The sequence below is a fragment of the Cladophialophora psammophila genome, assembly GCF_000585535.1.
Source record: "Cladophialophora psammophila CBS 110553 chromosome Unknown aczJe-supercont1.20, whole genome shotgun sequence".
Taxonomy (NCBI): domain Eukaryota; kingdom Fungi; phylum Ascomycota; class Eurotiomycetes; order Chaetothyriales; family Herpotrichiellaceae; genus Cladophialophora; species Cladophialophora psammophila.
Window position 1 is genome coordinate 371,508 of NW_006912941.1, and position 27,942 is coordinate 399,449.

The 27,942-nt window shown below is 51.6% G+C and overlaps 11 protein-coding genes across 11 annotated transcripts; 7 read left to right on the forward strand and 4 right to left on the reverse strand.

Annotated features, from left to right (window-relative positions):
- Nucleotides 1-71: 71 nt before the first annotated feature.
- Nucleotides 72-2,647, forward strand: A1O5_10513 (uncharacterized protein; the record flags this gene model as incomplete). Its single annotated transcript, XM_007751089.1, has 2 exons — nt 72-221; nt 269-2,647. 2 exons carry the CDS (start codon nt 72-74, stop codon nt 2,645-2,647), a joined length of 2,529 nt encoding a protein of 842 aa, XP_007749279.1.
- A 309-nt stretch (nt 2,648-2,956) lies between these two features.
- A1O5_10514 (uncharacterized protein) lies at nt 2,957-3,649 on the forward strand (the record flags this gene model as incomplete). Its single annotated transcript, XM_007751090.1, has 1 exon — nt 2,957-3,649. The coding sequence occupies one exon, from the start codon at nt 2,957-2,959 to the stop codon at nt 3,647-3,649; it is 693 nt and encodes a 230-aa protein (XP_007749280.1).
- Nucleotides 3,650-3,733: 84 nt separating this feature from the next.
- Nucleotides 3,734-5,268, reverse strand: A1O5_10515 (succinate-semialdehyde dehydrogenase (NADP+); the record flags this gene model as incomplete). Its single annotated transcript, XM_007751091.1, has 2 exons — nt 3,734-4,147; nt 4,264-5,268. 2 exons carry the CDS (start codon nt 5,266-5,268, stop codon nt 3,734-3,736), a joined length of 1,419 nt encoding a protein of 472 aa, XP_007749281.1.
- Nucleotides 5,269-8,814: 3,546 nt separating this feature from the next.
- On the forward strand, nt 8,815-10,711 carry A1O5_10516 (uncharacterized protein; the record flags this gene model as incomplete). Its single annotated transcript, XM_007751092.1, has 4 exons — nt 8,815-8,913; nt 9,002-9,127; nt 9,238-9,501; nt 9,557-10,711. 4 exons carry the CDS (start codon nt 8,815-8,817, stop codon nt 10,709-10,711), a joined length of 1,644 nt encoding a protein of 547 aa, XP_007749282.1.
- A 625-nt stretch (nt 10,712-11,336) lies between these two features.
- A1O5_10517 (uncharacterized protein) lies at nt 11,337-13,922 on the reverse strand (the record flags this gene model as incomplete). Its single annotated transcript, XM_007751093.1, has 1 exon — nt 11,337-13,922. The coding sequence occupies one exon, from the start codon at nt 13,920-13,922 to the stop codon at nt 11,337-11,339; it is 2,586 nt and encodes an 861-aa protein (XP_007749283.1).
- Nucleotides 13,923-13,968: 46 nt separating this feature from the next.
- A1O5_10518 (serine/threonine protein kinase) lies at nt 13,969-15,402 on the reverse strand (the record flags this gene model as incomplete). Its single annotated transcript, XM_007751094.1, has 2 exons — nt 13,969-14,860; nt 14,936-15,402. 2 exons carry the CDS (start codon nt 15,400-15,402, stop codon nt 13,969-13,971), a joined length of 1,359 nt encoding a protein of 452 aa, XP_007749284.1.
- A 384-nt stretch (nt 15,403-15,786) lies between these two features.
- On the forward strand, nt 15,787-17,670 carry A1O5_10519 (uncharacterized protein; the record flags this gene model as incomplete). The annotated part of the gene is made up of 1 exon (XM_007751095.1): nt 15,787-17,670. The coding sequence occupies one exon, from the start codon at nt 15,787-15,789 to the stop codon at nt 17,668-17,670; it is 1,884 nt and encodes a 627-aa protein (XP_007749285.1).
- A 640-nt stretch (nt 17,671-18,310) lies between these two features.
- Nucleotides 18,311-22,336, forward strand: A1O5_10520 (uncharacterized protein; the record flags this gene model as incomplete). The annotated part of the gene is made up of 1 exon (XM_007751096.1): nt 18,311-22,336. The coding sequence occupies one exon, from the start codon at nt 18,311-18,313 to the stop codon at nt 22,334-22,336; it is 4,026 nt and encodes a 1,341-aa protein (XP_007749286.1).
- Nucleotides 22,337-22,756: 420 nt separating this feature from the next.
- On the forward strand, nt 22,757-25,589 carry A1O5_10521 (uncharacterized protein; the record flags this gene model as incomplete). The annotated part of the gene is made up of 2 exons (XM_007751097.1): nt 22,757-22,796; nt 22,849-25,589. The coding sequence occupies 2 exons, from the start codon at nt 22,757-22,759 to the stop codon at nt 25,587-25,589; spliced, it is 2,781 nt and encodes a 926-aa protein (XP_007749287.1).
- A 791-nt stretch (nt 25,590-26,380) lies between these two features.
- Nucleotides 26,381-26,712, reverse strand: A1O5_10522 (uncharacterized protein; the record flags this gene model as incomplete). The annotated part of the gene is made up of 2 exons (XM_007751098.1): nt 26,381-26,521; nt 26,617-26,712. The coding sequence occupies 2 exons, from the start codon at nt 26,710-26,712 to the stop codon at nt 26,381-26,383; spliced, it is 237 nt and encodes a 78-aa protein (XP_007749288.1).
- A 484-nt stretch (nt 26,713-27,196) lies between these two features.
- Nucleotides 27,197-27,644, forward strand: A1O5_10523 (V-type ATPase, G subunit; the record flags this gene model as incomplete). Its single annotated transcript, XM_007751099.1, has 3 exons — nt 27,197-27,239; nt 27,305-27,405; nt 27,471-27,644. 3 exons carry the CDS (start codon nt 27,197-27,199, stop codon nt 27,642-27,644), a joined length of 318 nt encoding a protein of 105 aa, XP_007749289.1.
- Nucleotides 27,645-27,942: the final 298 nt, after the last annotated feature.

Consider the following 27,942-nt stretch of genomic DNA (forward strand, 5'->3'; position numbering starts at 1 on the left):
GCATCTCAACTTTCCGGAATACCGTCGTCAATTTTTACCACAATTCAGCCACTTTACCCCAGGCCGCAAATATGGCTGAATTCCAGATTACAAAAACTGTGGATGTACAAACGCGGGTGGAGGACTACCTGAATGACAAGATACAAACTGCGGCGGACTTGGACCAGGTTGAGAGCCTACTGCAACGAGTGCAAGAACAGCAGAATCTATTGCGGGAGCAGGTGAGGTTTCCCATCTCGTATTTGGGCTGGATCTAATTTTGTACAAGCTCGAAAATGCCCGGAAGGACTACACGCAGGCTGTAAACCGAGCCGACGAGCGATCTATTGAACTAAGAGAAAAGGCCGAAGCATTCAAGAGGGAAGACGCCGATTTAGACCAGCGGCTCCGATATCTTGCACAATCAAATGTGAGCGACGATGCGGCGCAAAAAGTCGAAGCTAGGATGAGCAAGGTGCGCAGTCTCGAAGTCGCTCAAGGTTATCTAGAAGTGGTCCAGCACATGGACACTTTGAACAACCGAGCCAAACAGAACTTGGTCGCGCATCCGGACATATCAGTCAAAGCATATATTCGGCTGAGGGACATTTGGAAGCACATTCAGGATGCTCAGCCGGCTGCGGAAGGGGCAGCGCCTCAACTAGCATACCTCCTCGAGCAACAATCGCAGCAACTCTATGCCAGCATCAAGAAATCCCTGGAGGGGAATCTGCGTGACACTCTTGCACAAATGAATTGGCCAGGGAAAGAATTGAAATTATCGGACAATGTACGTGAGAGATGGGAACAAGAAGTCAGATTACTTCTCGAACTACAAGATCCAGACCTCATTGCAGCGTTCGCAGGCATCGACACTCGAAGTCGGTCTTCGACTCCTGACCCTGTCGTTCTGCTCCCACTTGAGGTCATGGTTCAGCCTTTGGCAGTAAGGTTCCGCTATCATTTTTATGGAGATAAACCCACAAATCGACTGGACAAGCCCGAATACTTCCTCACCCATCTCCTCGATCTGCTAGAGACATACAGTGGATTCATGAGCGATATGATGGGTCCTATCTTGGACGACAGAGCGTTTCAATCTGAGGCTCTGGAATCTATATATACTGATGCAGTCTCCGCGTTCATCACGGCGCTGCTGCCGATGGTTGAAGCAAAGTGTCTGTCTTTTCTACCTCAAATCTCCCAACAACCACAATTGTTGTCTCACTTCATGCACGAGTTGATGGAATTCGATACTGCTATTCGTGACGCTTGGGGATATGTTCCAATTCCCAGGATGTTGGCAGAGTGGAAAGGAATCACTTGGAGGATGCTCACCACGCACAGCTACTTTGCCATGTGGCTTAAAGTCGAGAAAGATTTTGCTCTTTCTCGATACAAAAGTATTAGAGATACTCCAGATAGCAACGATATTGACTTTGACGCAGACGCCACTCAGACAAAGCCGACCAAAGGAGCAATTCGTGTCAACGACCTTTTGGAGACGATCACGAATCGATACAGAGGTCTTTCGTCCTTCAGCCAGAAGATGAAGTTTCTCCTGGAGATTCAATTGTCTATCTTTGATGACTATCACAACCATCTCCATGGTGCGCTGCAAGCCTATCTTGTATCCTCCCACACCGCTGGCCGGTTACTTCAGGGCCAATCTGAGGCAGAGGCCTTCGGTTTGAAGGGCTTGGAATCACTGGCCAAGATATTTGGTAGTGCAGAGTTTCTCGAACGGAAAATGACCGATTGGAATGATGAAGTTTTCTTTCTGGAGCTGTGGGACGAACTGCAATATCGCGCCAAGGCAAACAGCGGCACAGGTGCCTCAATTGGTACAGATTTGAGGGTGGATGACGTTGCAGACAAGACATCAACGGCTATCAAGTCAAGTGGAACAGAGACGGATACCGATACGGACGGAAGTGGACTGTTTGATCAGACTGCTTCAGCATATCGACGGCTACGTGAACGTAGCGAGGAAGAAATGCTCCGTTTCTTCGACATCAACCTGAGAGCCGCACTGCGACCATATGCAAAGCTTGCCCAGTGGTCGTCTCTTGACGAGCCACTGTCCGATCCGATGGCGATGACACCTTCTCCAAGTCTCGATAGCTTACTCCAAACAACAGCCACCCTTCTTGGGTATTTATCTCGGGTGCTGGCTCCGGGATCCATGCGGCGCATATGTAAACATTACTGCTCGACACTGCAGAAAGAGCTCTACGAGAACGTTATCATGCACCATACGTTCTCAGCCACTGGCGCAGCACAGCTGGCGAGAGACCTTTTCGAGATCAAAACAAGCATCGAAAAGCACAGCAGATTGCTAGGAGTTACGGGACCAGGTCTGAGACGGCTCGAGGAGGCAGTCGACCTACTTTCTCTAGATGCTTCGAAAGCTCTGGACAACAGCGAAGAGGATGAGTGGGGGTTTGATGTTGACGATGACGAAGAGAAGACAACAGGACAAACTACTGCAGATGAAGCTATCACTAATGATGGCGAGGTCAGGAAGCTTGGACTATGGGATGTGGAGAAGCTGATCTTCGAGAGCAACGAAGCAGCACGAAAGGCTCTCGGGGATATAGGCCTATATCATCTCAGCGAAGGGGAAGCAAGGAACATATTGAAACGGAGAGTCGAGCTGAATGGGTAAGGATCGTAATGAGCCTCTATACCTGGGTAGGTATACACACGTATATGTACTCCGTACCTTACATCAATGGGGCCACCAGGCTAGCTGCCTAAGCCTCCTCATTGGTACCATTTCGCTACTTATAAGGCCGCGCTGCGTCAAGGCCACAGCTTTGGTGACTCACCACTATTCACCCGGCATACATGAATCGAGCAGATTCCGTCCTTCTGTATCAGTCGACCCTGCAATCGAATTCTCTGCTCCCCGACACCCGAGAAAGACTCACTCCAAGTATTCCTTCTCTGCGAAGGGACTTTCAGTTGAGCAGATATGGCTTTCGAAGACGACAGGCCTTTGACCTCGCTCCAAAGCGTCATCCTCACAACCGGGCCATTCGTATTTCTCTGGAGTACATTGAGAGGCTATGTCGCACGCAACGGGCCCTTCCGCTTCGCTCGACCGGTGACCCGTCTCAACAGCCAGCTCTACGCCTTGTTCTCCCTGGCACTGGCGTACTTGATCTTGAACGACGTGTTGCACTTCCAGGATCTTCAACAAGTGGTCAAGAGTTCGGACCTGGCATACATCTACCACCTCTCCAAGTTCTACGAATACATCGACGTCTTCAACCTGGTGGCTGCTGGCACACCGATCAATCCGCACATGGCGTTCCACCACATCACCACGCCCTTCCTGACCCACTTCCGCGTCCTGAACGCCTCCGACTGGCAGCTGTTTGCGTTCCTCAACTGCTTCCACCACTTCTGGATGTACGCCTATTTTGGTGGTGTGACTGCGTTCAGGCCCATTCTGCGCGTCACCGGTTGGGTGCAGCTGATTGCTGGGATCGGGATGGACGTCTACTACTTTGCCTCGCACGGCCAAGGAGCGCCCGAGGCGAGAAATCGGGCCATCGGCATCATGATCTTGACCCGCTACGCGATGCTGTACTACGACGAAATAAAGACGGCAAATGGGGGGAAAGTGGACGGGGCAGGGCAGAAAGGCGAGAAAGCGGACTAGGAAAGACATACATTCCCCTGGATTAGCGGTACGAGTCAACCCATATTGACATTTCCCGGCAAGCCGGCTGCGTTTACCCAAGACTCAGTTTGCAACGTTGATCAACATGGACTTGACGCTCAAATACTCCTCGATGCCTTGACGGCCACCTTCCCGACCATAGCCACTTTCCTTGACGCCGCCAAAAGGACTCTCGCAAGCGCTGAGCAGCCCAAGGTTGACTCCAACCATGCCGACCTCCAACGCCTCCGTGACCCGAAATGCGCGCGGAATGTTTTCAGTGCAGATGAAGGAACCTAGACCGACATTACAGTCATTGGCCATCCTTATGACGTCGTCCTCGGTCTCGAATTCGTAGAGGCCGACAACGGGAGCGAAGATCTCTTCTCGTGTAGTGATCATCTCTCGATTCATCCCTTTGATGATGGTCGGCTGAAGAAAGTAACCCTTGAAGTCTTTCATCGGCTCTCCTCCGAGGATGACCTGTCCGCCGTGTTTCTTAGCATCTGGTTTTCAGTTAGCCACCATTCGTTGGAGAACGACCCGATGCTGCACTTGCCATTAATGTGGTTCATCGCCTTCTCAACGGCTCGCTCGTGCGTCAATGGGCCCACGAAGACCCCGTCCTCAGTTCCCGGGCCGACCTTCAGAGATTTGATTTTGACCGCCAAAGCTTCGGCGAATTGAGCATAGATGCCCTTTTGTACAAAAATCCGGTTGGCCGTCACGCAGGTCTGGCCAGAGTTTCGGAACTTGGCCAATATGCAAGCTTCCACCGCGGTTTCGAGTTTGGCGTCGTCGAACACGATAAATGGGCTGTTCCCGCCCAGTTCGAGTGACAGTTTCTTAAGACTATCACTGCATTGTCTTGCGAGGAGTTTGCCGACGCGAGTACTGCCCGTGAAGCTCAATTTTCGGACTAAACTGCTCTTGCACAGCGCTTCGCCGACTTCGTTGACAAGATTGAGCGTGGTGATGACGTTGATGGTGCCTTTGGGAAACCCAGCTTCGTGCGCGAGAACGGCTTGTGCAAGCGAACTCAACGGTGTCTCCCCGGCCGGTTTCCACACCGTGGTGCATCCTGCTGCTAGCGCTGCGCCGACTTTTCTCGTGATCATGGCAATTGGGAAGTTCCAAGGAGCTAGGCAAGCAGCGACCCCAATAGGTTGCTTGAACGTCAAGATGCGTTGATTTAAGTTGGCCGTGGGGACAACCTCGCCATGGACCCTCTCGGCTTCGCCAGCAAACCATTCGAGGAATGAAGCCGCATAAGTGACTTCGCCCTTGGCTTCGACAAGGGTTTTTCCATTTTCGAGAGTCAGAATCAATGCAAGATCGTCGATGTTCTCTAGGCAGAGGTCGCTCCATTTCCGCAACCACCTTGCGCGCTGGCGTGCGCTTGTCTTTTTAAAAGTCTGGAAGGCCTCGTGTGCAGCTTCAATGGCTTTATTGGTGTCCTCGGCACCCATTTCGGGGAGAGTTGCGATTTTGTCCAGTGTAGCAGGGTCATAAACGTCAAATGTTTTGCCCGAGGCTGCATCGACCCAGCTCTCATTGATGTACCCTTTCGTCTGAAACAGGTCTTTGCGCTTTAAGTCGCTCAAGGTTTTTGGCGCCATATTTGCTGGGGTCGCGAAAGCTCTGTCTGATTCTCGAACTTTTGTTTACGGTAGATGCAAGTGAATTGACCTGACCTTGTTGCACGTTGTCAAGATTCTGAATTCGCAAATGGGGATCTGGATAGAATCGTCGGCTGAGGAGTCCCGAATGGATGACAAAAGGCTCAGTGTCTGGGTCGGCACTTCAACTTTATATCGCCGGGATGGCTATTCCACACAGACATTAACATGCAGAAGACAAACACCCTCATAGGCTCACACCCCACATTTTGGCGTTGGAGAGAAGACGCTCATGGCGCTGTGTCGAAACCCAAATTACCTCCCGTGCGGGGGTTTGTTGGAGGAGTTTCATCACAAGTTCCTGAAGCCCGAGGGCTGCAAGAATGGACATAGCTCGGCTTCATCATGTGTTGGAGAAGGCTCGTATTGTAAGTAAGGTGAAGAATTCTGGTCTCGTTATGTAGTTGATTCGGCATACCTAGCTTGCTAGGTAGGGTTGACCCGGTTTTCTCCCGGAGGTGTAGTGGTTGCAGTCTTTCTTGACTCGGGCAATTTGCGCTTGCAGCCAAGGGCAGGAATAATTGCCAGGGTTGATTTCGAACCGGCCATCTCTTTTCTATTTGAACATGGTGCCATCGTCGATGCTGGGAGCTTCGCACATTATGGTTTTGTATGTTTGGTATGTTGTTGAGACTTACAAGGCTTACGAAGTCTAGGACAAAAAGGGTTAGTGTGGGCAAGGCTGGCGGCGAGGCGGTTAACCTACCTCCTTTGCCTCCTGTTCCTGCTACATACATACCCTCTTGACTATCCAAACCTCCTTGCCTTGTTGTCTCTTTACCTCTCTGCCACTTCTGCCGTTGCAATGAGAAGGTCTCGCAAAACGACCGTCGTCAACGAAACCTTGGGTCCAACCCCACCCTCACCGGCTTGGCGATTCGACAGCCCGCAGAGAGTGGATTGCAATTTGACCCCCCTGCATCTTGGGGAGGGACAAAGGAAAGGAAAGCAGAATGGAAAGGGCTGCAGACCCTGACTTTGGAGCATATATCCTTCTACTCCCGTTTATCATCAAGAAGTCCACTCTCAATTTGGAGCTGATCGACTGTCCTCGTGCCGTGACTCGGCCAGGACGGAATCGAAGTTAGCGGACACTGTCACGGTCGTCCATCAAGCATCTCAGGCTGCGCCGGACACCGTTTGGTCAGGATCAAATAAATGCCTTCAGGGCCATATTACTGCCACCTCGGTCCGAGAATCTTGAGACGCTACACATTGAGTTGCAGCCAGACATAACAGATGACAGACCCCGCATGGTATGGGTATCGAGCAGTAGCTGTGAGCATCGGGATTAATAGGCTCTTCTTGAAGAGGATGCTTCAACAGCCACCTTAAACGTTCAATCTTCGATAACCCGAAGGTCGGCAGGCTTGCCTGTACCGAGTACGAGGTAGCCCTGCGAGTCCGCCAGACTGGGTCAGCCTTGGCTGCTCAGGTTTGCAGGAGAGGGGCAAGGAGGCAGTGGGATGTCGAACGAAGACATGTAACATCGGATTTGGTGATCAAACCCACACTCTGGAGGCACCTCCAACTCTCCCGGTAATAGGTATAGGGTACGGACTTCTTTTTCAGGTAAGCGCCAACTGCCAGCTACTGCAGATCGTCTAGAAAATCCCCATGAAGCTACCTAGTATTCTACTGTATATGTCTGAGCAGCGAGGCTCACTTCATTCAGATCCACAGTCAGGCAAGGCTTCCGACGCTCTGAGACACTTCGTTAGAGACATGGCTCTGCAATTAGTGTACGGGAGGCATTGGCAGTTGGTAACTTGAGGGGGTGTTTGCATGTCCGACTTTAGTTTAGGTAAGCTGAACTTCCAAGCGTACGAACAGCGTCAGTGAGCAACTTCCTGAGGCTTGCTGAACTTAGGCGAGATAAGCTCAATCTGGCTCCTTTCATCTGCTGCGGACCTTAGTCGGTACTGGGTACTCGGTGCTCACAAGCAAGTCCCTCGTACTGGGTACTAAGCTCGGCCACCGGCTCTCCAGGTTCGGCAGTCGGCCAGCTCCGGGGGGTGAAATTGAGCATTGAGCCTCCTTGTCTTCAGCATCACCCCATCCTGCGCTCTCGACATTGACGTTTGTTTTTGTTCATCAAGGCTACGGAATATATTGGGATAAAAAATATAGCTGCCCGTACAACGAAAGTTTCAAGCCACCACAGCCCCCCTTTACCTCGTCACAAAACGCAACAACAGCCCGCATCTGCCCGCATGCGAAAAATCTTTTTCCCCCTGCCTGCCCCTCAAAATTGGACGGATTTCTTTTTGGAAGGCCTTGACTAGTCCCCGGACTCTAGTTGGCGTGCCTAAGGAGCCACCTCGCCTCCTAGCCTCGTACAGTACAGTAGGAGCTTCCCGGTCGCCTTTGGTCCTCGGCTGGCGCTCATTAAATTAGCTTTAGTTCCAGATGCAGCTTATGCGCCATCGCCAAACGCCTCTTTTCGGCCAGAAACGTTGAACCAACTCCACGTGGAGATTGGGAGATTGCCTCTTATCAGCCAGCCAACTTGTCTTCCAAGCCCTATCGGAGGCTCTAGACCACCCCTGTCTCTGTCCAGCTGACGCATGGACTCAGCCGCTGCTAAAGTGGCTTGACGGTTACGGGGGCTCCACAGGTATCAGCAGATACTTCCTTGTTCACCTTGTGTCCGCAGTCAGCGCGTGGAAGTTGTGTACTTGTATGTACGAAAGCAGGTCCTCTAACTATCACACATTTTGGCCCTCGACACAAATGATACTGCTGAGCACAATGTCAGCCAGCAAGAGTCTGCAAAGGAATCAATTGCTTGTACTGGGTACTGGGTACAGATATCTTGCAGGTTCCACCGTCCCAGGCTTTTGGTCTCGGCTCTTCAAAGCATGGGGGGCCTAGGTACCGGGTAGGCCTATCCATGCGCTGGGAGCCCCGAGCGCTAAGCTGGTGGCTTTCCAGGCCAACCCTTTCTGGTCATCGCCAGTTTCCACATATTGACTTCTTCCAGGTTCCTTTTGCGCCTCTTGCAAATCACATCATTGGAGGATCTACGAATCGATAGCCCGAAAGTCTGACGCTGACTGTGGTCCATCAACTTTTCGATCCTCGGCAGGGCGGTGTGGGCTAGAATCATTCGAAATGGCTGACTGCAGGCTGTTAGGGGTCAAGGAACTTCGCTCATCACCATCTCCTCCGCAGCCTCCCTCACGGGTGCCCAGTGTCGAAGCCACTAGCAGGAGAAACCACTTCGCTTGGTCTCCTTAAGTTTGAAACCTACAGTTCGGAGGACAAGGTAAGTAGGTGGTCTGCACGAGGCGATATAATAAGTAACTTTCAGGCCATCACACCTGAAGTGGTGCTTTCTCCTTTGCTGAGCCGCCGCATTCAAAATCTCTGGTCGACCCCAGCCTAGTTGTCCTTTTTTCCTTTGTTCACTAATTTGTCAACCTTGATTTCTGCAGAACGAACTTCGAACGAGCCTCAGCACCCTCGCCCAATATAGCTTTCAGTATGTCCGCTGCGGGCGCTTTGCAAGTGGGAATCTGCGGCGCTGGTGTTGCTGGATTGAGCGCCGCCATCGCCTTGAGAAAAATCGGGCATGATGTCGAGGTCAGTGAACTTCATCTCTCCAGAACAATACCTCTTATATTTTGTTTCGGAATGGGTAATCGGAGAGAAACTGATCTTTTCCGCCCAGATCTTTGAGCGCTCACAGTTCAAGAACGAAAATGGCGCTGCCGTGTCCATCCCGCCAAATGGTACACGGGTTCTGGAGCATTGGGGGTTCGACCCGATCAAAGCCGGAGGGATTGAGAATATTCAGGTGGGTTGGATGGAAGAAGATCCGGGGTTTCTAGGAGATACGATTAGTCTATCTCGGCCGCTGGAATCCTTGCCCGCTAGTCAAAGATGTCAGCTGACAAACCCTTCCAGGTCCGTCGACCAAAGGGTGATACCCTGGAACCAATGGCTCCTACATTGAACTTCTCCAATGTGGAACAGTTATATGGCAACAAGTGGTTCTTCTATCACCGAGTCGACATGCACCGCCGTCTAAAAGAACAAGCCGAAGAAGCTGGGACGATCATCCGGCTGGGAAACCAGGTCATGGATGTCGACCCTGAGACGGGAGTAATATCATTGAAGGACGGGACGAGAGTGCAAAAAGATCTTGTTATCATAGCTGATGGCCAGCATGTTAGCATTGCTCATCACCGACCTTGTTGCAACAAAGTTTCTGACTTGTTCCTAGGATCGCTTAAACGCGAAGATTACCGGCAAGGAGGTCCCGATGAAGAGGAGCGGCCAGACAGCATATCGCTGTCTCATACCCATGAGGGAAATCCTCGCGGATGAGGAGACCCAATTTCTGTTTGAGAATCAGCCGCCCGGGTTCTGGGCCCCCGCCTTACCATCCAAAGGTGTTATGGCCGTCACATATCCTTGCAGAAACAACGAAATCCTCAATGTGCTGGCTGTGCACCGAAAACTCGGCCAGCATGCATCGAGTGAAGATGACGTGGTTATCGAGGACTGGAACTTCCCTGCTACACACGAGGACCTGGAGAAAGTTCTCGATGGTTTCCATCCGGCCGTCAAAAAGGTCTTCTTGAAGTCACCGGAGGTGAAGGTCTACACGCAGATGAAGCGAGATCCTCTAAGCAAAATGACCAAGGGAAAAGCTGTCTTGATCGGCGACGCCTGCCACCCGATGCTCCTGACTCACGCTCAAGGTGTATCGTCCTCCATCGAAGATGCTGCCGCTCTCGAGCTCTTCCTCGCCGATGTCCCCGCCACCGGAGATGTCGCTTCCGCTCCGTCACAGAAGCTGTTGCAGCGTTTGGCCCAGTTTGAAGCCTTCCGCCTACCCCGAGTCTCTGCAACACAGATCCTGACAGATCCTGTCGTTCCCGGACCACAAGCTGCGGCCAACTATGCCAAGCAAGAAGCCGAAATTCGAAAGTATTACTCCGGCCCTCTGCCACCGACGGGATCAATGCCGCACAGCCCACCGATTTGCCAATTTTTCTTCGGTTATGATGTAAGGAAAGAAGCCATGAAATTCCTTGCAGACATCGACGGCAACAAGCCGATGAATGGAGACGCACCTGCACCATTGACTGCTCCAGTTCCAGAGGAGAAGGCCGCTGTCCAAGTCCTTGCTCCAGTTCAACCGCGCGCTGCGGAGGCACCTGTCGTCTCGCCCGGTGTAAAAGAGACAACAACAACCACCGATGTGAGTGCGATGGAGCAAAAGATCAAAGACCTCGAGCGCAGATTGGCCGAGATGGAGAGCAAATTGGCCGGGATGAGCGTCCACATCTCGTTCAGGGAGGTTCAGTCAACGCCACCTGAATCACCGCCTACCGCGTTCGGGAGATCTCCTTTTATCGTCACCGCTTCTTGAGCTGAAATGTCCAATTCCACAGCAATTTTCTACTTTGCATGGTCCTGGCCCGGGGGGGGGGGAATTGTTTTTAAGTTGTATAACATGCGGCTTGTCGACAGAAGCGGGAGTAATGGGAAGGCCTAAGACATGCGATATTACGAGGAGTTTTGAACATTGAAACTCTCTAATGAAGAAATACAGTTCGGGATTCTTCTCCACGTCTGGCAAACAGCTCGGTTTTTCTTAATTTCTCGATCCTGATGGCAGCCCGGAGGTGCTACGGACCCCAGACGATACCGACGCCTCCTCGACGCTGAGATTCGCTGAGATGGCGGCGCAGTTGCGAAACCGATGCTTGACCGGTCGATCTCCCCGGAACCAAGGACGGGAGAGCTGAGCATTGTCCACAGCCTGACAGCAGGGCAATGAGCCCACCAATGGCCTAGACTATTGTGAACACAAAGCATTTTGCAAGTGCGTTGAGAGCTGGAAAAAAAACCCCCCTTCCCCCCCTTTTCGTCCCGCGGGAACCATTTGGCTGTATCAGCCTTCGCCTATTCTACAATGATTCGTCAAGACCATGCCTCTGTGCCTCCAAAGGAGAAAATACAGAGAACAATGTGTATGAACTTTTTTCTCTCCGTCAGGAGTCGAATCGAGTTGATCCTCGCGAAACAGCTGGTGCGGGTCCTGGTGTATTCCATTGCCCTAACCCACTCACTTTCCGCACGGCCTGTGCGTACCACCGATCAGAAGGATGATCACGGGCCTTTTCCTGTAACAGCGCGCTGGCTGTTTTGTGACTGAAGTTCTGCACCAAGGGGTTCGCATTGTATTTGAGCAGGAGCTCAAACGCCTCGATGCTCCGGTGCACGCCTATGACGCAATGCAGAACGGTGTCGCCGTTCGTGGAGTCCTTGTCGTCCGGATCCGCGCCGTTCTCGAGCAAGAGTTCAAGCAGTCGTGTGGCATTCACGGCCGCTTCTTCCGTGTGGAACGAGCAGACGTTTACCAGGAGAAGGAGCGGTGTGAAGCCGCTGGCATTTAATTCCTGGAGCATTGACTTCTTGAGTTCATTGTCATAGATCGTACTGAAGACCGCGTCGAGTGCGTACGGATCGCGTCTCCTGATTGCTAGGTGGAGGACATTCTCACCGAGATTGGGGTCCCTCACGTATATCTTGGTGCCGAAATTGGGGGCCAGCAGGAGCATCAAGGCATCGCGCTCCTCTTTCAGTAGTGGTCCATTACCGGTTAAAAGTGTCAGTAAGGGAGTGTTGCCCATCTTATCTCTGGCGTTTGGATTTGCCTTGGCCATGAGCAGAATGTACACCGTAGTCGAATATCCAGACCACCGTTCCTGCGCAATGGCGAAGTGTAGATACGTCTTGCCGCTGCTCGGGTCTTTGGCGCCTACATCTGCGCCGCTCTGAAGCAGAGCAATCAGGCATTTGTTGTGTTTTTCTGTTCTCCCCAGAACTGCATTGAGCATTGGCACCCACCTGGGCTTGCCAGCCCGACCTGGGTTGCAGCCGACAGCGAGAAGTTCGCGTACGGCGGACACCTTACCCTGGGACACGAAACAGGGTAGATAACCGTAAAATTCGTCATTCCATATCATTACAGGTCGACTTACTCCCAAAAGTTTTCTCGTGTTGAAAGACATGACCGAGGTCGGTGTCGTGGTTGCTTTATCGTCCAAAATCCGTTTCATAATGACCGTCGCTGACTCCCACTTGCGCCCAATTCTGTCAGTCCCAGGAGCCCCTTCCAGGAACGATCCCAGAGATTGCACAGTTGGAGAACCTTCCGAGCCACTAGATGCCAGTTCTTGGGTTTGAAGAGTTTCTGACTCTTCCGCCGGGCTGAGAGCATTGGCATTTGCCATAGACGTTGGCTGTACAGTTCTGGGACTAGATTGATTGTTGCTCGTGGTAAGTGTTTGTTCCCCTCCTGGCCCTAGCAATTCGCCTTCCGCTGACGGCTTCTCTGCAGTCATGACGCCTGGCCGAACTATGTTCATACATGTTGGCTGCTCCACATTGTTTTGGAGTATTTCAGTCTGTGCGACGGATTGCTCCTGTACAGTATCGGCCTTTTCGTCTCTAATGATACCTGGACCTTCTGCCGTAGCTCCAGGCCAGTCACCTGGAGGAGAAGGCTCTTGTTTTCCAAGCCCGGGCATATCATTGTCAAGTGCGTGTGGTTTGGTGTGATCTAGAGGCACTTTGTCTTCATTCTCCTGAGGCTTATGGCTCGCACTTGCCCCGTCACTATGCGACCTGTCATTAAAAGTTGTGGATTCACTAGGATTCTCTGCAACACCTTCACCTAGTGGTTCAGTATGTTCTCCGCTTTGCTCCTCGGATGTTGCATTATTTTTGGCAAGCTCGGAGGTAACATCAACGTCCTGATAGAGGGATGGCAATAAGACGAAACTCGCACTGAACCTCTTTAAGTCTTTTACGACGTCAAGCCGGTGGTCCTCGAGGGAATCATACATTCGCCTAAGATCCCCATCGCTTGGGTAGCGAATGAAAGTCGATGGGAGAAAGTCAGAAGATTGCTCGTGACGGTATCGATCATGATTCGCCCTGGAGTGGAGATTGTCCTGACTTGCGAATCTTAAGGGAGTCTGTCTCTCTGACTCTGGGTCTCGATGTGGAAGAGGTAATGAAGGTTCCTCATTATGATATTCAGAAACGTATTCAAAGTCTTGGTTTTTGGCCGGCAGAGACGTTAAATAGTGGTTAATGCGCTGTTGCCGGACAGTCTGGTAATGTGATATAGCGTCGTTTCCCTTCCCACTGATCTGTCGGCTTCGACTTCGACTCGATCCGCTTCGCTTGCGGGAGGCTGAGTCTCGAGATTCCCGCGGTTCTCTTTTGACCGATTTCTGCCGATTTGAAGCGCGATTAACCACTGTATTTGCAATCTTCCAAATTGTCTGTTGTATCCACGTCGGCCGGACTCCCCCTCCACTTTGGGTTCGCTGGTGGGGTGTAGGTGTCTGATGCATGTCGTCGAGATCGCTTTTTGTTATTGGCGTTTGTTGGGACTCGTAGAACGAAAGTTCAGAATCGGAAGTCGTTGGCTCCGGAGGATATGGCTCGGGATCGAGTTCTGTTATTGGCGTTTGTTGGGCTTCGTAGAATGAAAGTTCAGAGCCGGAAGTCATTGGCTCCGAAGGATATGACCCAGGGAGTTTCCTTTGAGCCGTGGTGAGCATGTTATTTGGCTGAGTTTTCCCAGGAAGCTCTGTTTCTTCTTCATCGTCACTTGGCGAATGGCGACTGCGAGCTTTCCGATTCAGTCTCCGACTCCTGCTCGAGGCAGCATGATCCGCAAAACCTCCCATTCTGAGAGGAGCGAACGGTTAGATACAGCTCTACGGCTGTGGGTCTGCTGTCCATGGCTCGCTCAAGCATTCTTTGAACCCAAGCCAGAGGCTCGTTGTCGGCTGGTGTAAAGGTCTGGGATTTCAGTTCTTGAAACCATCCTAGAACAGCTTCCCTATTAGCATGAACACGAGTGGACCTTGTTCCATGACTGTTTAGGTAGAGGTCAAACTCTGCCAATTTCTTGCCGTGCAGGACTGTTGTCATCTCCAAATAGACCACTCCGAGGGACCAGATATCAGATGCTCGATGGAATCTGCCCTCATTGGCTACTTCTGGACTGCTGTAGCGATGTGTTCTCGCGTCATCGCGATTAGCCATGGTCATACTGTGACCAGTCTCAGAAAAATCGAAGGCGGTTCCAAAGTCAGTCAGGATCAGCCGGCCGTTTTTGAGCAGAAAGTTTTCTAGCTTAATGTCTTTGTGTAAGATCATTTCGGACTCATGAAGGAAATCCATCACTTTTGCCATGCATCCAAAGTATGTGCAAAGGATGCTTCGTTCCGTTTGAGTTTTAGGGTGGCCAGAAGATAGGTACTGTTTCAAAGTGCGATCGGCTACCGGCTCTAACAGTAGAGCAAAGTACTTCTTGTCGGTATACATACCGCAAACTTGGATGAGGTGCTCGTGGTTCTTGACCTTTGTCAAGGCTCGAAGTTCGCTCTCAAATGCCTTTTGTGCCTCTCGGGGCAGCTTTCTGCGTGTAATTCGCTTTCGCGCATAGACTCTGCCTGTGGTTTTGCTTATGACCTCGTCGACAACTGTTCTCCTGTGCATAGAGCAACTTAGCTTCTCGTTATGCTAATGTTTGCAATGCCATTTGTATGACATAGACTGTACTCACATTTCGCTTCCGTTCCCAAGTATTCGTGGCCGTGGTGAATTTTCAAACAAGATGTCACCGTCATCGATCTTGCAGTGATTTCCCTTTTCCAGTTGAAGCCGTGGACTTTTGCAGACACTTTGCCATTCCAGGAATGCCTTTGCTTCGAATGGATTCAAGCTTTGAGATTCCGTTTGGGGTAATGCGCTTCGGTTGGCATAAGGGATGCAGGTATCATCGTAGCCTTGGAAGATGAACATTCCCATCAACTTGGTCCTCTTGATTTGATGCAGAATAAAGTGCGTCCTTGGACGGCTAACCCATTCTTTCGGTAGGCCAACAACTTTCATTTCTAGAGCAATCTGGTCGAACACACTATCATCTAATGGTCCGGATGAAGAGCTCACACCAGCAGGACGAAGCAATTTGGCTAGCCTCTCTTCTTCGGGCGGCTGGCCCCCGCTGGATCGAGGTCGAGATGGTTCCATTGTCGATTTCTCACGGTCGAGTTTGGAGAGAGTCAAGAAGTGAATTAGGCTGGAATCTTCTTCCGTATATTGAAAAGTGGTCAGGCTGAAATCGCCTGGCTAGCGCCCCCAGGATCATGCCTAGGTGACGCTGTGTAACCAGGAATAGGAACTTGTCTTTGCCTGTGCGCCCAATTTCAACGGAGATCACAAACTCACTCCCCTGGTTCATCAGGGCAAAGCCAATCAATTCTGGGCACCTGATCCAGTCTAAGCGAGGATCTTTTGCCCTGCAGACGCCTGAGGACAGTCACATACTTCACCTCCCTGCTTAAAAGGGACAGCACTGCCACAGCTGCACTGCCTGGTCACCGCAACGAGGCTCTTAGCATCCACTGCTATACGATGGCAGAATTTGCAAGTAGTATTGCCGGATTTGTCTCGCTCTCGGTACAGTTGTTTGATGGATGTGTGAAAGGGTTCATTCTGTTGTCCGCTGCCCAGGGCTTTGGGAGGCGAGCTGAGATCTTCGGTTGCCAATTGGAGTGGCAGCATTACCACCTCCATCGCTGGGCCACACTGGCTGGCCTGTTCAAAGAGCCTCCAGAGCTGAACACCCCAAACCTGGTTCTCATCGAGAAGACGCTTCGAACCCTCGAACAAGTCCTGACGGATGCAGACACGTTGCAGAATGACTATGGCCTAAAGATTGAGATAACCGCGGATGAAATCCAAGAGCTGCACAACTCTAAGAGGCTGTTTCGAGGCATTAAGATCTTCAGCAATAATGCCACCAAAGAATTTCTCAATGACACCGCTAGAGTCTATCAACGACGGACTTCTCCGTGGAAAAAGTTCAAGTGGGCGATATTTGATCAGACAAAGTTTGAGACTCTGATCCGAGATGTTCAATTCTTCAACGAGCAACTGCGTAGCACCCTCCATTGGACAGAACAGGGTCAATACACTGGTAATTCCTGTGATACCTTAAGATCTCTCATCAACCTGACTAATGACAAGGACCTCCTGGAGATTATCACCAACAAGTTGGATGCTTTGGATAGTGCCATTCAGGCCTCCGCTCGCTTGAAACAGAGATCGCTGCTTTTGGAAATTCTGGACGATGGTCCGAACGGCCAGGGCTGGCTGACGCCTTCACGAACCCATCGACCGACATCTTCCCTCTCCCCTTCAGGACCATCGATGATCCCGAGACAGGCGTCTCCGGGAAGAGACTTGAGGCGTGATTTCAAGTTTCTTCGACGATCTTCGTCAATAGCTGACCAAACGCTGTACCATGAAGTGGCCAGCTATAACGACCAAAAGGTTGTTCTAGAATGGAAAACTCTACCCCAGCATACAGAACGACGACTCAAACACCGGATTGCAGCAGTCGCTGATCTCTTGTCAGGGTTGAATAGTCCGACATTTCATTCTCTCAAATGCATCGGTTATCTGAAAGAGCCCAAGACTTTACGATATGCGTACATCTTTCAACCGCCTAAGGACGACGAGTTTTCATTGCGAACTCTTCAGGACCTTGTGGCGGGAGACGTTTTGCGCCCTAGTATCAATCAGAGACTGGTGATTGCTTCAGCGTTGACCGAGACGGTTTTGCAGCTACACACTGCCGGGTGGTTGCACAAGTCAATACGCTCAGACAACGTCTTGTTTTTCCAAAGTAGGAAAGCAGATTGGTCAAGTCTCGAGAATATTCCAGAAGCATACCTCGGAGGCTATGAATTCGCCAGATGGGACAACATGCTCGAAACGACAGAGGCCCCGGGAGCATTTGAACATTCTCGCCTATATCGTCACCCACTCTCCCTCAGCGAGGATCGAATTCCATTTTGTAAAGCCTTTGATCTCTACAGTCTCGGATGTGTTCTGCTGGAAATCGGCCTTTGGAGGCCATTGTTGACGATGATACTAGATTGGACAAGGAAGCATTTGGACTCAACTAGCAACTCGTCACACTACCGTCTGCCTCGGCGATCCACAAATCTCAATCCAACAGGGATCGCCGAGTGGGAATCGATATTTTCCGAGAAGGAGAACTTCCTATACAGTGCGCAAAGTGGGAGAGTTGCCGAGGAGCTCAGGTTTTGTATGGGGAGAGCATATACAGGGGTAGTGGAAAAATGTCTGAATGCTGCCGCTGCTGCTTCCTATGTATCTGTTCCGCCTGCCGACGAAGGCTGCGATGAGAATGACTCGAATCTTGACATCTCCCTTGACCTACAGCAAGAGTGTCTGCTAACCCTGAGATCCTTGATCGATCACATTTAAATGTACAATAAACCGTACCGAGAGGTAGACGTTACACCTATCTGGCAATCACGCTGGCAAGTCTACCGGATAGAATTCCTCACAGGGGTAGATCATTGGCCATTTTAGTTGACCATTCTCTGCGGATATCTGAAAAAAACCGCTACTCGTCGCAGAAAAGCAGCACGGTTGGAAGCTGAAGCGAAGGGTATATAAATGCAGAAGACCTCTCTTCTTCCTTTCTGATTCGTCCCCCTTGTAATCAGGTAGACTTGTTAGTTGCAGAACTCTTGTTCAACTCCTAACTATAAGAACCCTGCGAGAAGGAGTTGTTCTCCACAACGAAAGATGATTACTCGAATACTAACTTTCATTGAAGAATCAGTTTAAGCTAGGAGGGGAAGGGTGACAGTGTTGGGGGGATTTTGGAACATAGACCGAGGTGCAGCAAATCTCAGCCTCGTCGCGCTAGTCGCTAAATCGCGGCACGGCTTGGCATCGCAGCGGCGATCGACTCGACCTGAATCTGCAAGCTGCGTCAGTGGTGAGGATGAGCCTGGTCCTACCGAGTAGACCACACAGACATTTCACTTTTCCTCGTTTTTCCTCCGCAATCATTGACGGCGGCTGCGTGCACTCTTTGCACCTGCCAACGTCAAAGATGCGGCTTCAACTCCTCATCCAACGCCACTCCCTCCCACCTGTTACCATAATTCACACGACAGGCAGTGGCCCCGCCTCGCATACCAAGTCCCGCTCCGCCACGATCGCTGACCTCCTCGCCGACGTGAATGACCTCGTGCCCCTCGAGTCTGCCGACGGCGAATGGGGCCTCGAAGACTACGCCGTCGAAATCGCGGCCACTGTAGAGCAAAACTTGACGTACGAGTGCTTGCACTTTCAAATCCTACACTCTGTGCTGAGAGAAGATGATGAGGTGGTGATCAGGGCGCTGGGAAATGAGGATCTAAGGGTCAGGAGATTAGGTGGACGGCATCAGATTACGGGCGACGGCAGACATCTGATTGATGGCGTGGCATTCGGGAAGCAGTGGTTGAAGCATACACAGAGGCCGGGTATCGTGATCCCGCCCAGGAAGAAGAGGAAGATTTTGTTTGATGAGGATGTCGGTGTTGCGGGCGAGGAGGACGCAAAGCGCATTCTCCCCGCTCATGTTGAGGAGGCAGATGGCATGGATGCTTTGGTGCTCTTTGAGAGTTGTGAAGAAGACGAGGACGACGAAAACGATCATGATTATGTGGTTGAAGCCGATGCGGACGCTGATGAGCCAGAATTGCAACTCACTGTCAGAGAAGATTTCGATGACACAGACGCCGACTCGGAAGACGAATTCGAGCTGAACGGCGAAGATGAAGGCGAGAATCTCTCCTCAGAGCTTGAGAATCTACTGGAAGATGCGGCCGAGATTGAACAAGCTGCCAACATGTCCATTGCAATGCAAGTCCTCGACGGAAAGCTGAAGAGAAAAAGAGACATCGGAGACGACGGCGAAGAGCATGAAAATGAGGCATTTGAAGGGTTCTCCACTCCTGTATGCAGTTCATACGCCGGGCTCAATCGCTTGTCCAGTGCTCGAGATGATGGTAGGACCAACCTAGAGGACGACGAAGCCGAAAGCCGAAACGGCATGATGAGGAAGACTGCAGATCGGCGAGCCGAAAAGCGTGCGGGAAACGCTATCGAGGATGATGAGGACGACTCCGAGGATTCAGATACGACTAGGAGCTCCGATATCTCAACCTCTGACTCTGAGGCCGATAGCCCTATGGAAGATACTGCCATGCAGCAAGCCAAGAAACGAGCTTTGAGCCTCATCAGAGATGGTGATATTGACCCCAGCACATCATCAAGCTCTGATTCCGAGGAGGATGAGAGTGACAATGATATTACCTCCAGCTCAGAATCTGAGTCTGATTCGGTGGAAGCTTCGTCATCAGATTTTGAAACCTCTGAATCCGAATCCGAATCCGAATCTGAATCCGAGGTAGAAGAGAGAAACACAAAGAGGTCGGCCGAGTTCAAGACAGCTTCCTCTTCAACGACCTTGCAGACCAAAGGCGTTAAAGGAAAGCCGGCGAAGCCATCGGTAGGCGTTCCTTTCCAGGGGACAAATAGGACGCACCATAACAATGACAGGGCCAAAAGAAGGAAGCGGCTCAATCAGCTTAAGAAGCAGGGGTTGCTACCAGAGAATGCCAGTTTTGAAGATCTAGCGAAGTATGAGTCCATGCAACAACAGAAGATGGAAGAAGAACAAGAACACGCCGTCGAGCAACGAGCTGATCGCCAAGTCGAGGAAGTGGCGGCTAAATCAGCCATGGACGAGGTCGGGGAAGAGAATGTGAAGCCTTCGAAAAACGCAGAATCAACTGGAAGCAACGACGCCCCTGCCGGGCCTACATCCGCTGGGCTCGAAATGCCGGAGGCATCTCAGATCGAGCCCCTTGTCACAGAGTCGGCTCTAAAGAGGGCTAGGCTCGACGTGGCCAGTACTCGTCGTCTCGTTTTCGGGTCCCTTGGCCTGAGAGCACCCAAGACCGCCGAAGAGGCGCAAGCATTGAGGGAGAAGTTATCCCAAACCAGTCGCCAACCAAAACATCAAAAGAGCAATTGTGACAGCAGTGCTTTGGAACCTTCACAAAGGCCATTGGCTGCGGAAAAAGATTATGATTCATGGAAGAAAAATTTGATTGTCGCGGCAGTTGAATGCGAAGAGCCTAAGAATTGTTTGCCGCCGCCGCCATTTCCATTTGAGCAAGGCTGGGCAAAGCCAGCCAAAAACAAGCGCAAACTACGTGATCAAAGCCAGTTCTATCAAAGCAGAAACGGGTGGCCTCACGAGAAGGATGAAGGTGCCGTTGCACCTGAAGTTGCAAGCCTAAATTCTGATATCAAGGCCTGCGCCCCCAGTGGTCATGCTCTGCTCACAGTAGATGGAAATGCAGAGGATGTGCCAGTCGGAGACTCCTTTGATGGCCTTCCAGAACTTGACCAGGCACAAATCCTGCCCGGGGCGATTATTGTCTACAAAGAATTGCACGTCGATGCCTCGACAAACTATCAACCTGAAGTGTCCCCCTACAGGGTCGCTGAAGTGTCAGAAGTGGATGAAGACGGCACTGTGCACGTTCAGCTGACTAAGGGCTCAGTGGCCGCAGACTCCCAGGGCAAAATCGACCCACAAACAGGCCAAAGAGTCTACGGCAAGTTCGAGCTGGCGAATGAAGATCCACATGAAGCTGATGATGGGCTTCGTGAAATGTCATTCTCAAATATGATCTCGGCGAAGCTGCTCAAAGCCTCTGTAGTCGAAGTTCCCAATAGCAGCCATATCATCGGTCCCAGAGGCGGAGAAGCACCCATGTCGTCGACGGGAGACCAGTTTGCTGTCATTCCTGAGTCAGCGAGACAAACTGTTGAGGCCCAAGCGGCAGACAAACCAGATGCAGCTGCGCAGACAATCGATAGCCCTCGCAAAGAAGAGATAAATGGGATCATCATGGAGGCCGGCTTCCACTCAGGTCTAGACGAAGAATTACTGGAACCAATCCCTAACCCTGCTGCTCATGGCGCTAAAGATGCACCTAGCCCTGTCGAGGAATCGACCCAGTCGCAGGGAGAATATCCTCACAGATTTCGGCTGAGGTCACCTCGCGTTAATTTGCGCGTTAATTTTTCTTCGTCGGATCTGAAGACTTCATCAGATGTGGACACCAACGCCAATTCCAACGACAGCCGTGGTGACGCTGACCCCTCGAGAGGTTCCAAGTTGCCTCCAACTTCTTCGCCATACATCTCAACTCAAGAAACCGTTGAGTATCCTCATATCTCTCAAATGGACATTAATTCTTCGGAACCTCCGCGCACCACCAATAGCAGCTCACATCAGGATGCACAGAAAGTCTCATTAACTCCGGTGCTTGACCTATCTTCCATTGCTTCTGAACAAGGGAACGCTACCAAGGAGGACTTGGATGGTAAGAAGAATGAATTGGATGCTGAGGACCTCAATAATGAGAACCCGAGCCAATCAGAGGACGTGCCTGTCTCGCTCGAATCCGAGGTACCAGAGTCTCAATATCAACAAGCCTCGATCCCCTCTCAAAGTACGGAGGTAGACGACGAAGGGGCTGCGGACGAAGGTTCTTTTTTGGGACGGTTTGGCAACGATGGTCAAGATTCTTCGTACCACGATTCTGGTAGTGATGACGATGACAGTGACCTCCCTTCCCAAAGTGGACTTATATCCAGTCAAAGACACTACGGACGAACCCGATCACACTCGAGGAGAGTGTCGCCCCCAGCGCCAACTAGGAAATCTCTCCGCAATACGACGAAAAAGAAATTGAGGAGCCCGACTCCACCGAGTAGCCCTGACCTTTCAACTCCAAGCGAGACTGCCATCAAGCTGTCGCAGAGTCAGAGAGGGTTAGGGTTGTCTCAGATTCCGGCAGGATCACCGGTTATTGACTTGACTTTCTCGAGCGATGCACCGAGCCCGGTCAAAGATATGGATGACAACAGTGATTCAACTGGCAGCCAGAAGAAGATTAAGTCTGAAGTTGGCGGTGTGAGTCGAAGCACGAGTGCGAGGGCGAGCAAGCGGGATAGCGGGATTGGCATTAGAAGATTGCTAACATCGAAGAAGGCCAGAGGGTATTACTGATGCGCAAAGGAAGGGAAAAAGGAGAAGGCCAGGCGCTGCTGGACCGTGGTCTATTTTGTATGCTGTAAAGAAATTGACAGTCATAGAACATAGCAACTAATGAAAATATGATGGCACAGTCCGCCAAACTTCTGCATTTACGGTGTGTTGACTATTAAATGATGCCCTGCTGATGCCAGCCTTGTCGCCTGGAAGGCTGGAACTCGAGGCTGCAAGGCTGAGGTCGGCGTCATTGCGCCGGCTGCGCTTCCGAATGATTCGCGACAGTCTGGCTTCTTCACGCGACCACTTTTTGCCGCCGCCTAACTGACTCTGTTTCTGGAAGCACATAGTCAACCAGCTACTGTTGAGGCTGTCGCTGGTCGTCCTCTACCGGATTCATGATGTTTTGTCGGTGACCCGTACATGCGACGTGCCATGATGGCTCGGAAATTCAGTAGGATTTTCACGATCCTCCTCTGTAAGTCATGCGCCTACTGGAGTCCGACGCTGGGTCTAACTGTTGCCTCCAGCTTTATTCATCGCTTCCGCTATCCTCATTCCCGCTAGTCGGACCTCAACGACTGCCAGAGCGGAACTCGTCGACACTCAGCTCGACTCCCGTCCTGACGAGCAGCAGAGACAAAACTACTGGGCGCAGGGCGGAAATGATATAGTTCATGAGATATGGTCGGTTTTACGGGATTTCGAACCAACATGGAAAGACAGCGTGACCCCAGCACGACCGACCGGCCTCCTGGGCACCGTATGGCATTACACGAGGATAATCTTCCGCGCTCTATTCATGAATACACCTACGCGAGACGACAACGATGCCCCGAAGGTCAAAGGGGACTTGAAGAAGGGCGTGGATTCGCTCAAAGCGGCGGCCTCCTTCGACGACCCAGACGCCATGTTTCTGCTGGCTGAGATGAATTTCTATGGCAACTTCTCTCACCCGCGAAGCTTTGAGACTGCCAACTACTGGTACCGCCAATTGGCTGACTTGGACGGCAATGCCACGGCGCAGTACATGTTGGGTTTGATGTACGCTACCGGCATTGGCGGTTTGGAAAGAGACCAGGCAAAGGCGTTGCTATATCACACGTTTGCCGCCGAACAAGGAAACATCAAGTCCGAAATGACGCTGGCGTACAGGTACCATGCGGGTATTGGCTGTCCCAGAAGCTGCGATAAGGCTGTCTCCTACTATAAAAGAGTCGCCGACAAGGCGATGACATATTGGCAATCAGGGCCTCCTGGAGGCAACTCCTTTGTTCGCAACTCATACCGTTGGGTGGAAGTTGACGGAGGGATCTATGGTGAAGGCGCGAGTGTTAGCTCCTCGGGTCCCAACGCTCCTCGAGACGGCATCACCGCAGCGCATATCGACTATGTCCTCGACTACCTCGACACGAAAGAACGACAAGGCGACTTCAACGCCATCATCACTCTGGGCAAACACTACTACGAAGCCCCTCGGGGATACAAGCGCAATTTCCGCAAAGCACAGCGTCAATTCATGAAAATTGCCAGAGTCTACTGGACAAAAGACGGCAAGGTGTCCCCGAAAGCACCAAAGGGGATCGAACGTATAGCGGGAAAAGCAGCAGCCTATATTGGGCGCATGCTCCTCCGTGGTGAAGGAATGGAACAAAACTTTGAAAAAGCTCAGACCTGGTTCAAACGAGGCATTGCCCTTGGTGATTCCTTCGCTCAGTACCACATGGGCTTGATGTATCGTGATGGCCTTGGTGTGCCTCAGGACGGGGCCCGTGCTGGCACATACTTGAAAGCCGCAGCGGAACAGTCTCTCCCTTTGGCACAATCAGCGCTGGGAGTGCTTTTCTTAGACCAAGGGGACATTGATACCGCTGGACGATACTTTGAACTCGCCGCGGGAGCAGGCGTAATGGAGTCCTTCTACTATCTCGCCGAACTCACCAACCAAGGAGTTGGTCGTGAGCGAAACTGCGGCCTCGCAGCCGCCTACTATAAAGTGGTTGCTGAGAGGGCAGAAGTCTTACATTCCTCTTTCGTGGAAGCAAACTCGGCCTACGAAAGAGGCGATTTTGAACGTGCGTATGTTGCCTCTATCATGGCTGCGGAGCACGGATATGAGAATGCCCAAGCCAACGTGGCGCACCTTCTTGATTACAAGACGTCGGTAATTTCACTGCCAAACTTGGGTATTCCTCTTCTCTCGACAAAGAAACCGAGTCCGAAGAAGAGCAAACTGCTCAACGATCCGTATCTGGCTCTCGTATACTTCACCCGCTCCGCCAAACAAGCCAACGTCGACTCCTTGATCAAAATGGGCGACTATTATCTCTCCCTGTCCTCGCCCGCCAGCGCAGCACTCACGCTTTTCCCGACGGACGACAACGGCGAAGCAAAATCCAACCTGGAAAAAGCAACAACATGCTATACAACCGCCGCTGAGACTCACCATTCAGCCCAAGCACTCTGGAACCTCGGTTGGATGCACGAAAACGGCATCGGGAGCGTTACGCAGGACTTCCACATGGCCAAGCGGTACTACGATCTCGCACTGGAGATGAACAAAGAAGCGTATTTACCGGTAACATTGGCTTTGGCGAAACTGAGGCTACGAAGTTGGTGGAACGGCGTGAGCGGGGGTAAGGTCAATGGTATTAAAGACGAGGAAGGGGATGACGAGGAACAAAGGCGGCCCAAAACATGGATCGAATGGGTCAACAGATTCCTGGACGCGGCGGAGGAGATGGATGCGCGGGAGGCGGAGGCTCTGGCGAGAGAGCGGGACGGAGACGACGAGCTTCTGGGCTACGCCGAGCCAGGTGGCATGGCTGGTGGTGGTGGAAACGCCGAATACGCCGACAGACACGCACATGGACAGCAAGGGGGAGGCGGCGCGGGCAGAGTCGAAGGAGACGTCTACGGCGCCGACGAGTGGGACGAGATCGATGACGGCCTCATCGAAAGCCTCATCATCATCGCCCTCGCCGGCGCCTTGGCCTTGCTCGTATACGCCCGCCAGGCGAGACAGAGGGGTTTGGAAGAGGAGAGGCGTCAAGCTCAACACCAGAACCAGAACCAAAACCAAAATCAAGTTCAAGGTTTCGCCCAAGGAGCAGCCCCTCAGCAACAACATCAGCAAGAGCAACAGCAGCAGCCACCGATTCCAGGACACCAGCCCGAAGGAGAAGGGCCACCAGGGCAGGATAGAGGCATGTTCCCACCCCCAGGGGATCTGGATTGGAATAACTGGGTTGCTGGCGGAATCGGGCATTGAGACGTGTGAAATGTGTTGATTGCACTGTAACAGGAACAACAAAAGGATGATTGAATGGTTCCCTTTCTTCTCTTCAGGCTTCTCGTGAGCAAATGAAATATTTGGAACAGTGTACATCCCATGCGTATTTGCTATATGGGCTTGTTCTCGACTTGAGTTGAGATAATTCTTTCCCATAACTGGTTCTGGCTGCTTAAACGCGGAGCCGAAAGAGGACCATTCGGGCATTCTGCTCCGCAATCTTGATTGTCTTCTTGTGAGTCTGCATAGCAGTTCAGTTAAGGGGCGATCAGAACTGCCAGCATTCTCTAGCAATGTCTGAGTCCACCAATACTGTCAATACTGTCATGGAGAGCTTCATCCAATCACGCAGGTTGTTTTGTGCGTCGACATGAAAACCTCCGCCTCGTGTGGTTGCCTCTTTCCTTTCGATATGAGCAAGCTGCTTCCATACCTCGAGGCGATTCACTCTTCCTCTTTCCTCGCGCTGGGGATACCAAAGTCTAACCTTTTCCACATCTCGAATAGGCCCAACGGGACAGTAGGCCATGATGCAAACATGCAGGCTCATGAGGGAAGATGCGAGGTGATTATCCGTGCCTGTATTGCTTCATGAGGTCAATGTTGTACCTGCAGTCCACGCTGACCAGTCCAATGAACTTGCGGCAGTGTGCGGGCAGTGCCAGCTTATTGCCAGCTTCAATGGCGTCTGCGCTTCCTAGTGCTCGGCGGTGGGATCAGGGGCTTCGTTGATAGTCCTTTTCATGGGAATCCATTGGAGAGGCATGTCGTCAAGCACCACTGGTACTGTCACGCACAGTCTGCACCTTCTTGTACTCTTCCTCCAGCTGCCTCTGCATGTCAAAGTCCGCCTGCCTTTCTCTCTTGATGCGTTGGTGTTCCATATCTCGAACGACACCGGCGTGCATAGCCTGGAAATGAAGAAAAGAGTCAGCCACAGATTTGCAAATAGTCCATCAGCTGATGAATCAGGATCTGGGACCAAGGGGGGAAAGGAAGAGCATACAGCTTGTTCAGCGGTCTGGGCCCAGTGAACAAAGGCGACTACGCCGGCGGTACCAAGAATAGTGCTGAGCAGGGTGATCTTCGACGCTCTAGACATTGTATTTGAGCCTGTCCGGGGGGCGATGTCTTTGGTGAGGAAAGGAAAGAAGGAAAATAAAATGTTTAAGCGGGTGGAATTGGAGAAGAAAGAAGCTCCGCAGCTTTGAGAGCTCTCGGCGGCAGGCGCATCATCGACGGGAAACGCCACCGAATATACAGTATTGACACATCCAAGATAACTTCTCTGCGCAACTCCGTTTCCCGTAGCCCTCGTTTTGCGCCTCGTAGCCTCTTCCCCTTTTCTTTCTCCGCTCAGTTCACCAGAGTCGTCAATAGCGAAATGGTGCGTGTCTGTCCGCTCACGGCTTTACGTTTACGCTAATATCAACTCCAGTCCGCCCAAAACTCAGCTGGCATTCAGACCCTGCTGGACGTAAGTCAAGAATGAGCTTTTGAGCAGGTTCAAGGAGATCCTGAAATGTCGGGCAGGCAGAAAAGGAGGCTCAAAAGATTGTCCAGAAAGGTAATGCTACGTGTCTGATATGTTTCCCGTTCCTATGCTAACGGTCCTCGAAGCCAGAGAATGTAGGCTACGACACCCTCGGTCCTCCCCTTTACGACATCCTGTATCGGTCTAACTGCCTTTCCAGACCGAACAAAGAGAGTAAAGGACGCCAAAACAGAGGCCCAGAAGGAGATTGAGGAATACAGAAAGAAAAAGGAAGAAGAGTTCAAGAAGTTTGAAGCCGAGGTGAGTATATACCATCAGTGCCAGTCACACATGGCCGGGTCGAGAGGCTTATCCAATGCGCGCAGCAATCGAGCGGGAACAAGAAGGCCGAAGACGATGCGAACAAGGATGCCAATGCTAAAGTAAAGGAGATCGAGCAGGCGGGGAAGAAGGCAGGAGCGAAAGTCGTCGAAGACCTCATCAAAACGGTCATGTCTCCTTATCCTGAGGTGCCGGACAAGATCTCAAGGGAGGACTGAGTTGCAGGGCTATTGGGGGGGACGCCGCAGGGTTTGATGTACCGGCACGAGAGCAGAACGAGAGTCCCGGTTGTTCTCGAGGAATGGCGGGCAAACTCCAGAGGCTGGCGTAATGGAGTCGAATCGTCTACCAACATAGACACGGCCCAGAAGGGTATGCTATACTGCATATTGACCCAGTTCGTCCAGGACGGCTCTATGACTGCTCCAAGGAAGATATAAATTATTGGGGCGTCCTTGTTATCAGTCTTAAAAGTTTTCTTGCTTGTTCTCCTCTTGCCCTTCCCGCTACAATGCC